This window comes from Cydia strobilella, chromosome 1 (genome assembly GCF_947568885.1).
Source record: "Cydia strobilella chromosome 1, ilCydStro3.1, whole genome shotgun sequence".
NCBI classification, from domain to species: domain Eukaryota; kingdom Metazoa; phylum Arthropoda; class Insecta; order Lepidoptera; family Tortricidae; genus Cydia; species Cydia strobilella.
The window spans coordinates 31934931-31953317 of NC_086041.1; the positions used below are offsets into that span (position 1 = coordinate 31934931).

Here is an 18387-nt window from a genome sequence, read left to right on the forward strand (position 1 = left end):
GATAAATGATTTTTTTATTTGCATTAATTATTTTTATATGATTTTGACCCATGTTCTTTCACTGATATGCGTTAAAATTATAAATAACAAACGAAACCGTCAACGCCCTCTATACGAGAGTAGGCCAAAGCTAGTGGCGTCATCTGACCGAGAATCAAATTTTCTTGATTTTCGAGTCACGTTTTTTCCTTAGACTGTATCCATCTATTATGGAGTTATATCTATCTTTGAGTCGACTTAGTTTAGAAAATAGGCAAAGTAAAATTTTATGTTTTAACCTTCTCGACGCCGTGTCAAACACAAAAGCTGGTCACTCGGAAGCCACGCCACCAAAGTGTCAAAACTGAAATTGAACTTTATGCGAACGCACGTAGGTCTATGTTGCTCTGTGGTCTGCGACGGATTAATCTGTCTTTGGCGTTGGACCTCTACGCTGCCGATATATCCGTCATTGGCGTCCAAAAGGTTAAAGACTGCTCGAGTTAGGAAATTGCATGTCCATTACACATGCCATTTTAACGGCATTCCTTAACCGCTCGTACGTTCTGCACTGCAGAAATACAAGATCCGCATCAACGACCCGCGCCAGCCGATGCTGATCTCGCGCTCCAAGCCGCGCGAGATCCGCGCGGGCCAGCCCGAGCTCGTGATGCTCGTGCCCGAGCTGTGTCGCCAGACCGGCCTCTCCGACGAGATGCGCGCCAACTTCCAGCTCATGAAGGCCATGGCCGTGCACACCAAGATCGGCCCCGACATCAGGATACAGAAGCTGCTCGCCTTCAACAAGCGCTTTACGCAAAACAAGGAGGTGGTTGCGGTAAGTTAACTATCCAGAGTATACAGACGCTCACTGTCAGTGTCGGACCGGAGCCGGCCTCCGAAACGGGGCAAAACAAAATGGGGCTCCTGGCTGACGCCTTAACAAATGAAAAGGAAATATTTAGCGTTTAGATGTGTTACGAAAATATGAAGATAAATAAAGATGGATACAGATACTGATGTTATTGGAAAATCTTTTGTTTATAAGCCTGCTCTTATTTCTTCTTCACAGACTAAAAATTAGTTTAGAATAGAACCCAAGAATATCTATAAATCTAACCAATCGATTAACTTTCAGGAATTGGGGACATGGGACTTGAAACTAGCAAATGAACTGATCAAGTTCAAAGGCCGTCTACTCCCGCCGGAGAACATCACGCAGGGCGACGGACGGAAATACCCCGCCGGCCTCACCACTGAAGGCTGGACCAGAGACATGAGGTTAGTCATTTCTGCTGTTAATGTTCTGCACCTCTTCCGTGATCGAAGTGACTGAAATATTTTTATACTTCACTTCAGATTGAAAAAAAAAAACGGGTGGCTGGAGGTTACTGAATCCTTAATAATATCTGCAGGTCTCGACCGCTGTTGTCTTTCGGTCCGTGCCCCTCTTGGGTGGTGATCACGCCGGAGCGGCAGCGCCGCGACGCCGAGAGCTTTGTGGCGCTCATCATGAAGACTGGCGGCGGGGCCGGCTTCAGAATGCCGCAACCGGAAATTGGTACTTTCGAGATATAAAGGCGACTTAGGCTACGCGTACACTGCGAATTTCTGCCGTGCGTTTTTTTCCGCAAAATCTATGAAATATGCAACCTCCTTGAAGTGCGCGCACTGCGGAAAATAATCTGTATGCGGATTAAAATCTGTGGTTTGCTGCAGATTGGTTGCGGTGCGGGCACCGCACGAACTTTCTGCATCCTATGGACTATTGAATAAATCCGCGCACTGCGGAATAAAATCCGTGCGGACACCGGCCGGCAGCCATCCAGTGACGCAGTTGTTCTCGCGACACTGTGCTGCGCAGTCATGTCGTCGCCGAGCGTAGTAGTCCATTTTCAACGTCCGTTCTTAACTTGAGTTGGGACTAGAATGGCAAAACGTGCGGATATTGCACCGCTGTGCGCATACTGGACACACACGGTCTTTTTTCCTTTGCGTTTTTAAAAACGCACCGCAACTCGCCGCACCGCAGTGCGCGCGTAGCCTTAGGGTGGTATTCCATCTGTCCAATGTGTATTTGCGTAGAGTGAGACGCAATGCACTTTGAACCAAGAAATTGGACAGGTTGGAATACCAACCAACCTTGGACCAAAGATAGATATAACTCCGTAATAGATGGATCCAGTCTAAGGAAAAAACGTGCCTCGAAAATCACGAAAATTTGATTTTCGATCAGATGGCGCCACTAGTTTTGGCCTACTCTCGTATAGAGGGCGTTGACGGTTTCGTTTGTTATTTAACAATTTTAACGCATATCAGTGAAAGAACATGGGTCAAAATCATAAAAATAATTAATGCAAATAAAAAAAATCATTTATCCATATTTAAATACATTTTATCGTATTTTTATAAATCTTCATTTTTAGGTTAAAGTGCGTCGATAGATGGCAGTGAATTTACTGTGGTTACAAAATTTACTATGACAGTACCGCTCTATCCTATTATATCCCCTTTGCTTGGACTATTAGCACTCCTAGCATTTTTGATTTCTACTTGGATATATATTCAGTAAAAAAAAACATACATTTTCTCTTGTTTAGTGTCCATCCAGCGTGACGGGTCGATGGAGTACGCTAATATGTGCGAGAATGTCATCGCGAAGAAGAACCCGGCCCTCATTCTGTGCGTCTTGGCAAGACAGATGGCGGACAGGTGAATTTTGATACCAATTCTTGTAATATCGAATTTTGGAAATAATTATTTGGTAATAATACGTGTTCTTGCGACTCTATGTAGACTTTTGAAACACCCGAATCATTTTAGATAAACATTTAGATTAGATTTATGTTCTGCTGTAATATTAAGGCACAACTAATAGGTTTTCGATTATAAAACTTTCATCTAGAAGACTTCCACTTCAGATATTCAAATACTCAGCTCAGGTTACTAAGAATTAAGTATATGTACACCTGTATAGGTAGAATCTTGGTGAAACAAACTCAAAATATTGTACCCACCACCTACTTATGTAACCCAATATTCATATGCAAATAAATCATTCATTCATTCATTCTGAGCTGAGAATATGAATTATTCTGCTAGTAACGTAGGGGGAACCACGAATTCCATGTGCCAGTGTCGGGAAAACGTGATCCGTGTTGTAGTTGAGTCCACAATGTGGCATCTTCCCTTTTGACGCTCACGTTTCCTGTGTCACTGTCAGGTACGAAGCTATCAAGAAGAAGTGCACGGTGGACCGCGCCGTGCCCACGCAGGTGGTGTGCGGCCGCAATATGACCAGCAAGTCCGCCATGTCCATCGCCACCAAGGTGGCCATACAGATCAACTGCAAGGTAATTCATTTACTTGACTGTCAGCTGTAGAATGATCAATCTGTACTTTCAAGCACCAGGGTCTTAACAACGTCAAACCAATAGGCACAGCAGCTATTGTCATACTTTAATGTAAATCATTAAATTTTGATTATTAATCAAGACTGATTATTTATAGTCATACTTGTTATGGCCATTTTTTGCCCGGATGCTGCACTTCATGATAAAAGCAAGCCGCTTTGCACAGTGCTCGTAGGAACCAAACTGAGTGATTTGACCCGCAGCAGCGCAAGTTTCACCCCTTAGGAACAGAGATGGCGCCACTTCTTTAAAAAATATTTCAAAAAATTCTACAAGCTAAACCAATGAACCGATTTAAATGTTTAATATCTCAAATAAAAGCTCATTATATACATTACTTTTAAAAAAATACTCGAAAAATATATACTGATTACTTTCGACAAAAAACGGCATCTTAAGTTTTTTTTTTTACTCGATTGATCGTTTTTACTTGTTTTCTCAAAAAAAATGTATGAAACATGAATAGCTTAATGCACGTATATATTACTGAATAAATAACAAGTATTATAAAAAAAACCCGACACCGATACCTCTCATACTTCACGAAATATAAAAGTTTGAATGTGAGTGTAAATTTCTTCAAAATATATTTCAAAAAATTCTACAAGCTTAACTATTTGACCGATTTCAATGTTTAATATCTCAAATAAAAGCTCATTATATACATTACTTATAAAAAAATACTCATAAAACATATACTGAACCCTTTTGGCAAAAAACGGCATCTTAAGTTTTTTTTCTTACTCGATTGATAGTTTTTACTTGATTTCTTAAAAAAAATATTATGGAACATGAATAGTTTAATAAATATATATATAGTACTGAGTATATAAAAGTATTACAAAAAAACCCGACACCGATACCTTTTATTCTTCACGAAATATTTAAGTTCAATTATGCACGTTCTTACAAATAAATCCTTTAAAAGAAATCTTCAACCGCAGTAAGTGCACTGATTTTAATATGAAATGTGTCATATGAAAAGAAATCGCCCAATTTATTTTAATAAATAAAAAAATTATAAATAAAAACTGAATAAAGTTTTTTCCTAATGGTGAATTACAAAAAAAATATAACATCTAAAATTAGGAATTATTTTTATTTAAAGTGACTACATTTGTAAACAAAAAACTTAAATGTCCTCTTCGGGTTCATATTTCATATTTATTTATTGCAACCATGGTTTTATAGGTATTACAAATTTTTGGTAGTTCCACATGGACCCCGTGGGGGCATACCAATATTACATGCATACTTAGGATCTAATCTTAAATCTATGTGTATAATATAAAAGTAGGTCAATTTAGTAGTTTTTATACATATAAGCCGAATTGAATCAGATAATTGTCAGTGTATTAAATACAAAAATAAACGGGCAACTAATTATTATTAGGTGATGTCAAATTATATGGTTCACCGGTAGATGTAAAACTGAAAAAGAATAGTCGTTTTGAAGTACTCGTACCATTCCAATACTACAAAATCACTGATCATACATGAACTGGTTGCTGTAGATTACTGTTAAATTATTTTTGTGCCTAGTTGATAACCATTAAACCTATAATTTTGTGCCAGACCTATAATTAGTGGTCAGCATGCAAAATAACCCTGGATTGAAAATTACATTAACTTACTTTTGATTTGTACAGCCACATTTGCATGATTTACACTGGGCTGTGCATGGCCAGCTGACGCGACGACACCCACAATGCATAGTTTCGCAGCCAGATTTGCAGCCACAATGGTCCAAGAGGCTTAATTGAGACCAAATCGCTGTAACTGCCGACCATTCCGGAGTCCAACTCTCTTTTTCCTCAGTCCATCCTCGAAAAGATGTACATGGTATGGAAACTTCTGGTTTCAGAGCGTTTCCCCATATATGGCCCTCTTGGTAAGCTGCTCGAAGTGCATGTTTATAGAGAGCAGCTGATGTAGGTGGCAGGGTTGGCAGGTTCTAATTTCTCGGCCAAATCAGATTTGTTCCCTGAACGACGCCCTCCATTGACTGACAACGAAGGTGGACAAATTTGGTTTTCGTACTGGAAGAATTCGTTCAGATCAAGCTGCCTTTCTCTGGCCACTATAAAAAGACGGGAAAATAGGAGTATGTCAACTTTTAAGTTTTTGATTTTGTCAGTTGTCAGGTGTGTAACTACATATTTTAATTTTAGTATAAAGTTACCCTAGATTTGTGTTATTGTTTGGCCAAACGGAACACATAAACGTAAATGAAGTTCACAAATATTTGTTTGCTTCAAAACACAAGCTTGTGACAAGCCTGCCACCTACATCAGCTGCTCTCTATAAACATGCACTTCGAGCGGCTTACCAAGCGGGCCATATATGGGGAAACGCTATGAAACCAGAAGTTTCCATACCATGTCCATCTTCTTGGGGATGGACTGAGGAAAAAGAGAGTTGGACTCCGGAATGGTCGGCAGTTACAGCGATTTGGTCGCAATTGAGCCTCTTGGACCATTGTGGCTGCAAATCTGGCTGCGAAACTATGCGTTGTGAGTGTCGTCGCGTCAGCTTACCATGCACAGCCCAGTGTAAATCATGCAAAGGTGGCTGTACAAATCAAAAGTAAGTTAATGTAATTTTCAATCCAGTTATTTTGCATGCTGACCACTGATTATAGGTCTGGCACAAAATTATAGGTTTAATGGTAATCAACTAGGCACAAAAATAATTCAACAGTAAATCTACAGGCACAAAAATTATCCAACAGTAATCTACAGCAACCAGTTCATGTATGATCGGTGATTTTGTAGTATTGAAATGGTACGAGTACTTCTCAAAACGACTTTTTTTTTTCAGTTCTACATCTACCGGTGAACCCGAAGAGGACATTAAAGTTTTTTGTTTACAAATGTAGTCACTTTAAATAAAAATAATTCCTAATTTTAGATTTGTTATATTTTTTTGTAATTCAGCATCAGGAAAAAACTTTATTCAGTTTTTATTTATTAATTTTTTTATTTATTAAAATAAATTGGGTGATTTCTTTTCATATGACACATTTCATATTAAAATCAGTGCACTTACTGCGGTTGAAGATTTCTTTTAAAGAATTTATTTGTAAGAACGTGCATAATTGAACTTAAATATTTCGCGAAGAATGAAAGGTATCGGTGTCGGGTTTTTTTGTAATACTTTTATTTACTCAGTACTATATATATATTTATTAAACTATTCATGTTCCATAATTTTTTTATATGAAATCAAGTAAAAACTATCAATCGAGTAAGAAAAAAAACTTAAGATGCCGTTTTTTGCCAAAAGTATTCAGTATATGTTTTTTGAATATTCTTTTATAAGTAGTATATATAATGAGCTTTTATTTGAGATATTAAACATTAAAATCGGTCGAATAGTTTAGCTTGTAGAATTATTTGGAATATATCTTGAAGAAATTTACACTCACATTCAAACTTTCATATTTCGAGAAGTATGAGAGATATCGGTGTCGGGTTTTTTTTATAATACTTGTTATTTATTCAGTAATATATACATGCATTAAACTATTCATATTCCATACATTTTTTTTGAGAAATCAAGTAAAAATTATCACTCGAGTAAAAAACAAACTTAAAATTCCCGTTTTTATTAAAAGTATTGAGTATATATTTTCTGAGTATTTTTTCAAAAGTAATGTATATAATGCGTTTTCATTTGAGATATTAAACATTTAAATCGGTTCATTGGTTTAGGTTGTAGAATTTTTTGAAATATTTTTTAAAGAAGTGGCGCCATCTCTGTTCCTAAGGGGTGAAACTGCCGCTGCTGCGGGTCAAATCGCTCAGTTTGGTCCCTACTATCACTGTGCAGAGCGGCTTGGTTACGACTGGGTGATCCGGGGGGTGCAACTTCCTCACGCGGTCACCGTGTGTTATGCGGACGACACACTGGTGGCCGTGCGGGGAAAGGAGCTGGAAGAGGTGCTCAGGAGGGCAGCGGCGGCGACCGAGCTCACGGTGCACCGCATAGGACTCCTGGGGCTTCGGGTCGCACTGCCCAAGACCGAGGCCGTTGTCTTCGGGCGAACGAGGGCATGGGGGCAGCTGCCGGTGGGCACTGCAGTGAGGGTGGGGGGCGAAGATGTCCAGGTCAAGCCCCACATCAAGTACTTGGGACTTGTCCTGGACAGAAGATGGTCCTTTAAGGAGCACTTCACGAGAATGACTCCTCGTCTCGTGGGTGCTGCCTCGGCTCTGGGCCGCCTACTACCCAACCTACGGGGGGCGAATGCCCCATGCAGACGGCTGTATTGTGCGGCTGTACCCCCATTGTGCGGGTGTCCTGGCGCCAAGCCGGGGCTGCCGGGGAGCGCCATGGTAGAGTGTACTCGATCCCATGGCGCCCCCACAAACGGCAGAGAGGATACGAAACGCCGGAGTGGGTTTAGTGGGTAGGGCCAGGTTCTCCCTCCCCTCTCGCCAGTTAAGAGGGGACAGGAGCGGCGAGTCCCACACACCCCCCTATCAATGGCCTTCTCGCGGCCGGGAGGACGGTGCGTAACAGCATTCGCCCACTCCGAAGGTGCCTAGCCAAGATGCCAACCGATTACGCTCCGTAGCGAACGAAACGCAACCGTCTCTGTACTAATATAACATACGGAACGCGTTTCTATTACCCATTTCAGTGTCCAGCTACGGATTTGGTTTTAACGTAAACTGTAGGTACTAAACCCGAGTGCCTAGCCAAAATTCCAGTCGTTCGTTCCGAAGCGAACAATAGCGTAATCTCTCTCTATCACTCTTTTCGATATTAGTGCGACAGACAATTACGTTTCGTTTGCTACGGAGCGTAAATGGTTGGCATCTTGGCTAGGCACCCTGGTAATTTGGAAAGCGAAAGACATACGGAACGCGTTTTTATTACCCATTTCAGAGGCCAACTGCAGATTTGGTTTTAATGTAAACTATAAGTACCTAAACGGTTGGCATCTTGGCTAGGCACCCTGGTCATCTCTGGGTACAAGTATGTATATTTTCTTAACATAATAAACTGAAATTACTACTACCATGCATATAAAATAAAATAAAAGAGTGGCTATAACAATAAAATTAATGTTACTTGCTATTGAAATCGACAACGATCAACATTATTCTTCTCTACGTTCAAAACGCGTTATAGTTGCCGGCGCTCGCGTACCGCGCGTCAACGCCATCTATTGAGTGTTATTTCGTGAAATCGATGAACGCCCCAGGGAATAAGGCCTCTTAATGCGGTTCACAGAATACATCTACTTACCAAGTTTCAACAGTATAGTTCTTATAGTTTCAGAGAAAAGTGGCTGTGACGTGACATACGGACGGACAGACAGACAGACATGACGAATCTATAAGGGTTCCGTTTTTTACCATTTGGCTACGGAACCCTAAACTAAAATATGTAAATAGATTCCATCAAAGTTACCACTGTGTTGCCATTAAAATAAAACATTCAATAAATAGAAGAAAAAAAATTGAGGAATAATGGACGTATATACATAATTTATTGGTAATTTTAATTATTGTGTTTAAATACTCAGTTTAAATAACCAGACTTCATAAAAAAACAGTCTGACAATTTGATATTTCATAAAAACTATTTTGTGGTACAAATGTCAGTTTAGGAATGGTAACACTTCAGGTGTAAACAACCTTTGGTAATCAATTTTAATGTAATTACCATTATTGTCTTAACATTGAGTGCATATCTTATCACCTCAAAACGGAAATTCGTATATGGGGTTGTTTATGTTTGTGTAGTGCGACCTTTATGGGGAACGTATGGCGGCCATGACACTTGTGGCTTGTCACTTCATTCGGCATCTGACGTCTGTCTTGAGCGCTCGAATGTTTTCTTTCCTCGTCGTGGTATTTTTCATTGTTGAGTTTTTGTTTTCTGTTAAGTTTGTTTTGTGTATTTACGTTGACTCTTTGTGAATTTTGTATCGTGAACGTGAGTTTTCGTTTTACGTAAGTAAAATGGAACCCGTGGCAGGTCCCTCCCAGGACATGAAAGAAAATATTTCTCTTTCCCCACCAAGGAAAAGACCGGCATCTCATATGAGTGTTTCCGAAAAATGTATGGTGATAAACTGCTACAAATATACGTACAATACGTGGCCCCAGGACAAGTATTGGACACAAATTGAATGTGCTAAAAAAGTGGCGGAGATATTGGGAATATCCGAAAGAACTGTCAGAAATATTTATTATAAACACAGATGAAGATGAATTGCGTAGATCGGAACTTGAAGAATAAATATAAACTTATTAAAAAATATTGTTGTTTTCATTTGACACAATACACTTTTAGGCCATTGTGTATCGCATTATACATTATAGGTAGTTGCAGCGTTTCAATAAATGTAATTTAAGTATAAATTGCGTATTTTGACGCATGAATGCTTCAACATAATTATTCACCTAGATAATTGTATTTTTTATTATTATGAAAGGGTTGGCGATATCTGGTCCCACATATTGAGTTGACAGATGTCATTGTGACAATGCCATTTCTTGGTAGATTTGATGGAATCTATTTACATATTTTAGTTTAAAAATGAGCCGTGTGACGAAGCATTTAAGCGCAAATTGAGAAACCTTTTGTTGGATAACCCTCTGTACTCTATAAGTGAGTTCATGGAATTGAATTTGTAATGATATATGTAATTTTATTAATGATCCAAATTATGTATTGTATTTTAAAAATGACATTTACTTCTTTTGCGATATTTTATTTTTGTTTCGACATTAAATGATGATTCTAAATTGCTTAGATTGACATAAATTTTTGACATGTTTTTATCCTTATTGGGAGAGAAAATTATTTTATTTATTTTATATTTTTTAGTATGTAATGTTTGACGATCATGATAAGAAGATAAGCATAATTTTGACATTGATGCAAATTTATAGTGTAATTTTTATCCTGAAAGAAATAAATCTAATGGATGTACTTGTGTGGTGCAGCTGGGCGGCGCGCCGTGGACGGTGGACATTCCGCTGCCCAACCTCATGGTGATCGGGTACGACGTGTGCCACGACACGCGCAGCAAGGAGAAGAGCTTCGGCGCCTTCGTAGCCTCTATGGATCGCCAACAGACGCGCTACATCTCCTCCGTCAACGCGCACACCTCCGGCGAGGAGCTCTCCTCGCACATGGGCTTCAACATCACCGTCGCGCTCAAGAAGTACCGAGAGATCAACCGTGAGTTTACTCCATCTATGTCACCCTACCAGAGTTGGGCGTTATCTAGATAATTTCTTATCTAGATAATCCCATCAAAAACATTACATGTAAAAAGATGCAAGTCTCGCAACGCAGTTCTACTACTACAAAAAAGTTTTGAGATGTAATGTGAAACCAAGTCGGTTATTTTAGTCACTGCTAGGGGGTGTTAAAACCCTAATATTGTTACGGTTTTAACAATCCCTGGCACATACCGACTTGGTTTCACATTACATCTCAAAACTTTTTTGTAGTAGTAGAACTGCGTTGCGAGACTTGCATCTTTTTACATAATGTTTTTGATGGGATCTCATTTTTTTTTGTAGGCAGTCCTTCTTTTCGTGTACTCATACCCATACCATACTCATACTATGAATACACATATCATAAGTATACACATCTTAATTCATACTCACATCGTACGACGTAGTGTACCTATACTTAACATACTAATTGTAGGAACTGCAAACGTAACTTTGTTATCGCATATATTTATATGGGATTACAAAATTACTTGAGCAGTTATTAAATCTTTAAAACGTGACTGATATTGCAGTATTTTAAAGTTTTTATTGGCTTAATATGCTAAAAACTAATTACGTTTCAAATTTAGAGCTTGTGGGTCTGCTAGAAGTACCTTAGAATTATGATGATCGTGAGTGTGTCAGTGACAAAACTAAGGAACTTTGACATGTAATAATTTCTTAACTACATGTTCAAATTACATGTTATTGAGAATATATCTAAATCATGTTATGCTCTATACGTCACTGAAAATTCAGGGTTCTAGCTGTAGCTATCACAAAATTACAGGACGTTGAAAATGGCCTGAGTGGCTTCGAGAAAAGGATGGTACGGCCGTGCCTCTTTGTTTTGCTCGACTTGGCGGGGGCACTGCCGTGCCCCCAGATTATTTCAAATAAATTTGTTCCAAGATAATTTCAATCACAAATAGTGCGTTGACAACTTTTTTATTTAGGTAAATATCTAGAAGATAACTGGCCTCGCTTGTTGTCTGGGTTGTTGTGGCGTGGCCGTTTGTTGTAAGCTTATAATAATAAATTTATAGAATGTCACGTCGAGTCAAACCGTCACACTGACACTGTACTACTGACATTCATCTTTTTTTTTTATCCCAACTAATTTATCTAGATAAAAATGAAACTGATCTAGATAAATTCAAAATAACAAATGATGGATTATTTAGTTATTTCAAATAAAAGATGATTTAGTTATCTTCCCGGTTATTCGTAAATATTTGCCTAACTCTGCACCCTACTATATTATAAAGAGTTTCCGTGAAGAACCGTTGTAGCGTGCTTATGGTGGCTCCTATCGGCACTATCGTTACTTCTCTTAACTTAAATTCTTGTCTTATTCTTATTGGAGCTCTTTTCCACTGACGTCCAGTTTTTTGCGGGCACGGTTTTCCGCAGGATCCCGTTTTAGTAGTATAAGTGCTAATATAGTAACGTTCACACGAGCATTCTGTTTGCGGGGGATACTGCACGCATACTACAGAAAACGGGATCCTGCAGAAAACCGTACACGCAAAAAACTGGACGTCAGTGGAAAAGAGCTCTTACCCTACTTGAAAATGCTGTTGAGATTTGGGTAATTCTTATATTTTTGAGTGTTGTAACTTACATATATTTTATTTATTATTAACAGAGAAGCTGCCGTCGCATATCATCATATACCGTGATGGCGTGGGCGACGGACAAATACCCTATGTGCATAGCCACGAGGTAGGTCGACTTGATGTATTGCTTAATGCAATATTGTTACATTTTTTTTTAAATACAATTTTATGTGCCGTATTTTCCATGTACCGCGGTGAATCAAGTTTTTCTGTATGACCTAAGAAACGGAAGGAAGGATATTTGCTCTTACTACCTAGTCTAGCCAAAAATTCTGTTACAAAGTAGTGTTGTGTGTTGTTGTTGTTCAAAAATCAGCTAAAACTATACTTTCTATCTCTGCCTTAAGTTGTCATTTTATATATTGTATATATGCTTCTATAAATATATATTATATATTTATTTGTATTGTATATTTATTTGTGTGTTAGGTTTCGTTTTAATACTTATATGTATAAGTAGTAATTGTAGTATGTGTGTTTGTGTTTAATAGTCTCCATATTTAGCTCTTTGCACTACCTGTTGACTTTTGTATGAGTTCTACATTTCCTGCTACCCAAAGGTTGTCTGGAAGAGATCGCTTTTTAGCGATAAGACCGCCTGTTGTTACCTGGTTCTATTTTTTCTTTAAATATTTCTTTGTAGTTTTACATGTATGTAAAATGTATAATTTTGGTGCAATAAAGAATATTTACTTACTTACTTACTTGTATCTAGAGACTATTGGCGTTATTCATAAACGCGTTACTGGCCTGAATTAGGTATGAATCGTTTGTCTTTATCTGTTTTTAGGGTTCCGTAGCCAAATGGCAAAAAACGGAACCCTTATGGATTCGTCTGTCTGTCCGTCCGTATGTCACAGCCACTTTTTTCCGAAACTATAAGAAATATACTGTTGAAACTTGCTAAGTAGATGTATTCTGTGAACCGCATTAGGATTTTCACACAAAAATAGAAAAAAAAAATGTTATTTATTGAAATTCTAGGGGTTCACCATACTTGGAACTGAAACTCAAAAAAAAATCTATGGATAGGTCTTCAAAAATGATATTGAGGTTTCTAATATCATTTTTTTCTAAACTGAATAGTTTGCGCGAGAGACACTTCCAAAGTGGTAAAATGTGTCCCCCCCCCCCCCTGTAACTTCTAAAATAAGAGAATGATAAAACTGAAAAAAATATATGTTGTACATTACCATGCAAACTTCCACCGAAAATTGGTTTGAACGAGATCTAGTAAGTAGTTTTTTTTAATACGTCATAAATCGTACACCGCAATTTATCTTTCACTCACGTTTCACATAAAAAATACATTGTTTAAATTGTGTAATGTACGGAACCCTCGGTGCGCGCGTCCGACTCGCACTTGGCCGGTGTTTTTTACACTATAATGAGGAAACTGCACATCCTTGGAGCGCAGAGTGCGGGCTAGTTCCAACAGCATATTGAGGGCGTTCGCGGACAGGGTTTGACTGCCAGTACCTGAATTACTGTCAAATGATTCACGTGCTCGCGTCTAAGCACAAAAAACCGCCTATAGAAGCCTAATATTGGCCATTTTGTTCGCGACGGAAATCACCAACCTCTAAGGTGCGGGGCGGGGGTGCTCACGGCGTTGTGATTGGTCGTTCCAAACGACACGTGTAAGCGTAGGGATGGGACCTGTTCATTACAGGCAGTGGTACGTACCAGTTGTGCCATAATTTATTGTGGTAAAATTGTTTTCAATAAAGTCTACAGAAACAATACTTAATAATATTAAAACAATATAATAATTCATTAAGTAGGTACTTTATAAATGTATCTAAAAAAATTACTTAGCATATTAATGATATAAGATTCTAAACGCAAAGTACCTAATAAGGGTCCCAGAAAATATGTATGAAATTTAATACTCGGTGTTGCATACATTTTGTGGTGAAATTTACATTCATGAGATTTACAAAGTATGTACTTCGTAAAAGCGTTAAAAAAATAAGGTGCTTCTGAGTAACTCCAACTTCCGTACTTTTTAGTATTTGTTGTTATAGCGGCAACAGAAATACGTCATCTGTGAAAATTTCAACTGTCTTACTATCACGGTTCATGACATACAGCGCGGTGACAGACGGACAGACAGTGGAGTCTTAGTAATAGTTTTTACCCTTTGGGTACGGAACCCTACAAAAATAAACTACGTAGGTATCTGTAGCTACTAAGATAAACTACCAACTAAATAAAACTGCAGATTTGTACATGTTAATTATTATCAATAAAAAAGAATCCTACTTTTCTTTTATATTTTTTAAAACGGTACGAACGAAAGCAACTCAACTCCGCAACTGACGAATGCATCACCTTCACATCACTAGTCGTTAACGTGAAAGGGATAGCACATTGCGTTGACGAAAAGGGACGGGCATACTTCGTTGCTGCTCAGTACAACCGTATTGACCAGTATAAAATGAAGCCCGCGGACAAGAAACAATTTTCAACAAAATAATGAATTTCACAATTAACTGGAATGCTATTCCATCTGTTTTGTATTTGGAAGTCTTAGATGACTTGCCACACCATTTTATGCTGCAATATAAAATATTCGGCACTGTTTTTCTTCACTGTAGTCCATCTATTGTATCTTTCTTGTTTGTTGCCATAATAAAATAAAATAAAAAAATAATTTAATGTAATATACTAATGTAATGTGATATGATCCTAAGTTGGTCGAAATAAATGAATTGTTTATTATTAATAACCAGCAATTTATTTCCAGGTGGGCGAAATAAAGAAAAAGCTGAACGAGGTTTACGCGGATTTGCCTTACAAGCTGTGCTTCATAATCGTGTCTAAGCGCATCAACACGCGCATCTTCGTGGCGCGCGGCCGCGGCGAGAACCCGCAGCCCGGCACCGTCATCGACGACGTCGTCACGCTGCCAGAGAGGTATACACACACACACACACACACGCATCAACACGCGCATCTTCGTGGCGCGCGGCCGCGGCGAGAACCCGCAGCCCGGCACCGTCATCGACGACGTCGTCACGCTGCCAGAGAGGTATACACACACACACACACACACACACACACGCATCAACACGCGCATCTTCGTGGCGCGCGGCCGCGGCGAGAACCCGCAGCCCGGCACCGTCATCGACGACGTCGTCACGCTGCCAGAGAGGTATACACACACACACACACACACACACACACACACACGCATCAACACGCGCATCTTCGTGGCGCGCGGCCGCGGCGAGAACCCGCAGCCCGGCACCGTCATCGACGACGTCGTCACGCTGCCAGAGAGGTATACACACACACACACACACACGCATCAACACGCGCATCTTCGTGGCGCGCGGCCGCGGCGAGAACCCGCAGCCCGGCACCGTCATCGACGACGTCGTCACGCTGCCAGAGAGGTATACACACACACACACACACACACACACACACACACGCATCAACACGCGCATCTTCGTGGCGCGCGGCCGCGGCGAGAACCCGCAGCCCGGCACCGTCATCGACGATGTCGTCACGCTGCCAGAGAGGTATACACACACACACACACACACACACACACACACACACACACACACGCATCAACACGCGCATCTTCGTGGCGCGCGGCCGCGGCGAGAACCCGCAGCCCGGCACCGTCATCGACGACGTCGTCACGCTGCCAGAGAGGTATACACACACACACACACACACACACACACACACACACACACACACACACACACACACACACACACGCATCAACACGCGCATCTTCGTGGCGCGCGGCCGCGGCGAGAACCCGCAGCCCGGCACCGTCATCGACGATGTCGTCACGCTGCCAGAGAGGTATACACACACACACACACACACACACACACACACGCATCAACACGCGCATCTTCGTGGCGCGCGGCCGCGGCGAGAACCCGCAGCCCGGCACCGTCATCGACGACGTCGTCACGCTGCCAGAGAGGTATACACACACACACACACACACACACACACGCATCAACACGCGCATCTTCGTGGCGCGCGGCCGCGGCGAGAACCCGCAGCCCGGCACCGTCATCGACGATGTCGTCACGCTGCCAGAGAGGTATATACACACACACACACACACACACACACACGCATCAACACGCGCATCTTCGTGGCGCGCGGCCGCGTCGAGAAACCGCAGTCCGGCACCGTCATCGACGACGTCGTCACGGTGCCAGAGAGGTATACACACACGCACAGAAATAAATATACCATAGAAGACGCAAATGCATCTACTTCGCGTGTCCGAACCCCGATCAAGCGTCGAGGTTGACCGTCGCTCTTTACAGTCCACGCGCGTCAGTTGTTGCAGCCGGAGGTCCGTGAAAACTTAAAAAATGCTTTGTTGCACGATAATTAATTGCATGCAACAGCCAAAAATTGCGTCACCCAAAGTCAAGAACATATTTCCTATCACGGATAAGTAATTTTAAAATTATATTATGCGTAAATTTTGTATGAAAAAGTCGGCACGCTTGGTTTCAATACAAATCGTGGTATTTGTGTCATCTAGCGTATATATTAAATCTGTGTATACACACTTACTTATTCATATACATCTTTTTCCCATACGGCTTTAAAATTCTGTTCTTTAATTGGGGTGTACAGTCATCTGCAATAATATGTTACACAACGAAGGCCGCAATAATATCTGACACGATCATATTTCTAGAGCCATAAACAGCACCTTCAACTATTCGTGTCGACTGGCAAGAGTTTGCGCATTTATACTAGAAACGCACAGATATTGCTTTATTTTCTAATTAAAAACTATCAAATATTTTTTTGCCCTGCACAATTATTTAAAAAAACATATAGAAGGGACCTTAATTTGATAATAAAATTATAATGTGTAATTTGTTATGTCCGCAGATACGACTTCTTCCTCGTGTCCCAAAACGTGCGTGAGGGAACCATCGCACCGACGTCTTACAACGTCATCGAGGACTCGACTGGCCTGACCCCTGATCATGTAAGTAGTTGCCCCTTTTGTTTAACTAGCCTCTTATTATGGGAATCCCTTCGACGAGACGAAAACCTGTTGTGGTAGTTTAAGTCTTGAAACGATGGACTCGTGAGTTTTTGGGCTCAGACTTATTTTTATGCATAATCGGTGGAGTCGCGAAAACTCGCGTCTTTACTCTTTACGCCTCGAGCCTTTAATATTCTTGATTAACTCGGCACACCTAGAGGCGTTGCTGTTCGTTTAGTGTAGGCTTTTGCCTATACAAATATTTACGTTTTGCCTCGTTTTCAAATGACAAGTTCATATTACGAAAAGACATTAATGTAATATTATGTAGTTTTTATATTAGAGCTAGGGATTGCAATCCGGATTATCCGAAGTTTGAAAATCCGGATTTTTCACTGATTTTGCGATCCGTTTCTAAATCCGGATTTTCCAACCGAAATCCGAATTTTCGGATTTTGTTGTCAAAGTATTGAAAATGCAATTGTTGCATATTTTAACAAGTTTTAATTGTTTAAAATAAATATTGTGGTTGAATGCACCTGTAATGTTACGGTTATTAGTGTTATTACCATAGACATAGAAATAATTAGACTGATAACGTAACGACGAACAAAAATCGTTTAAGAATGTGTTCCACTTTTACGCCCCTGGCCATATTTTTTCTAGTAAACCAGTTAAATCAATAATAATAAATAAATATTACAGGACATTATTACACAAATTGACTAAGTCCCACAGTAAGCTTACTAAGGCTTGTGTTGTGGGTACTTAGACAACTATAAATATATATATATATATATATATATATAATATAATATACATATTTATAAATACTTAAATACATAGAAAACACCCATGACTCAGGTTTGGAGAAATTAAGGATCTTATATGTAAAGTAGCTGAAACTACCTCCTCGCAGTTTTCGCCTTCCACGAACCAAAGCGTCCCTCTACCAACAAGATCGATGTCAATTTGTGATGAACATGTGCCAGCTGGGATGCTGTGCGACCGCCTTAGAATTCGTGTAAACGACTCGACACTATTTAAGATATCTTTTTGAAGAAACGTATTCCTGAATAAAAAATGTTAATAAAAAATCTTGCTCGTTTTTGTTAAAAAATTGCGTAGCAGTGTGC

At 39.9% G+C, this 18387-nt stretch overlaps 1 protein-coding gene and 1 long non-coding RNA gene across 2 annotated transcripts in view; one reads left to right on the forward strand and one right to left on the reverse strand.

The window, feature by feature from the left end:
* Positions 1-18387, forward strand: part of LOC134743373 (piwi-like protein Siwi) — a 35039-nt gene that overhangs the window by 13480 nt on the left and 3172 nt on the right. Inside the window, exons 9-17 of the mRNA XM_063676767.1 lie at positions 557-817; positions 1118-1260; positions 1395-1540; positions 2580-2691; positions 3203-3332; positions 10358-10595; positions 12288-12364; positions 15008-15177; positions 17152-17251. Coding sequence (XP_063532837.1) covers positions 557-817; positions 1118-1260; positions 1395-1540; positions 2580-2691; positions 3203-3332; positions 10358-10595; positions 12288-12364; positions 15008-15177; positions 17152-17251 — 1377 coding nt within the window. The remainder of the gene's footprint in view (positions 1-556; positions 818-1117; positions 1261-1394; positions 1541-2579; positions 2692-3202; positions 3333-10357; positions 10596-12287; positions 12365-15007; positions 15178-17151; positions 17252-18387) is intronic.
* LOC134743381 (uncharacterized) lies at positions 17940-18116 on the reverse strand. The gene is made up of 2 exons (XR_010128008.1): positions 18072-18116; positions 17940-18027 (listed from the first exon to the last, which is right to left on the reverse strand). It is a non-coding gene; the product is annotated as an uncharacterized LOC134743381 (long non-coding RNA).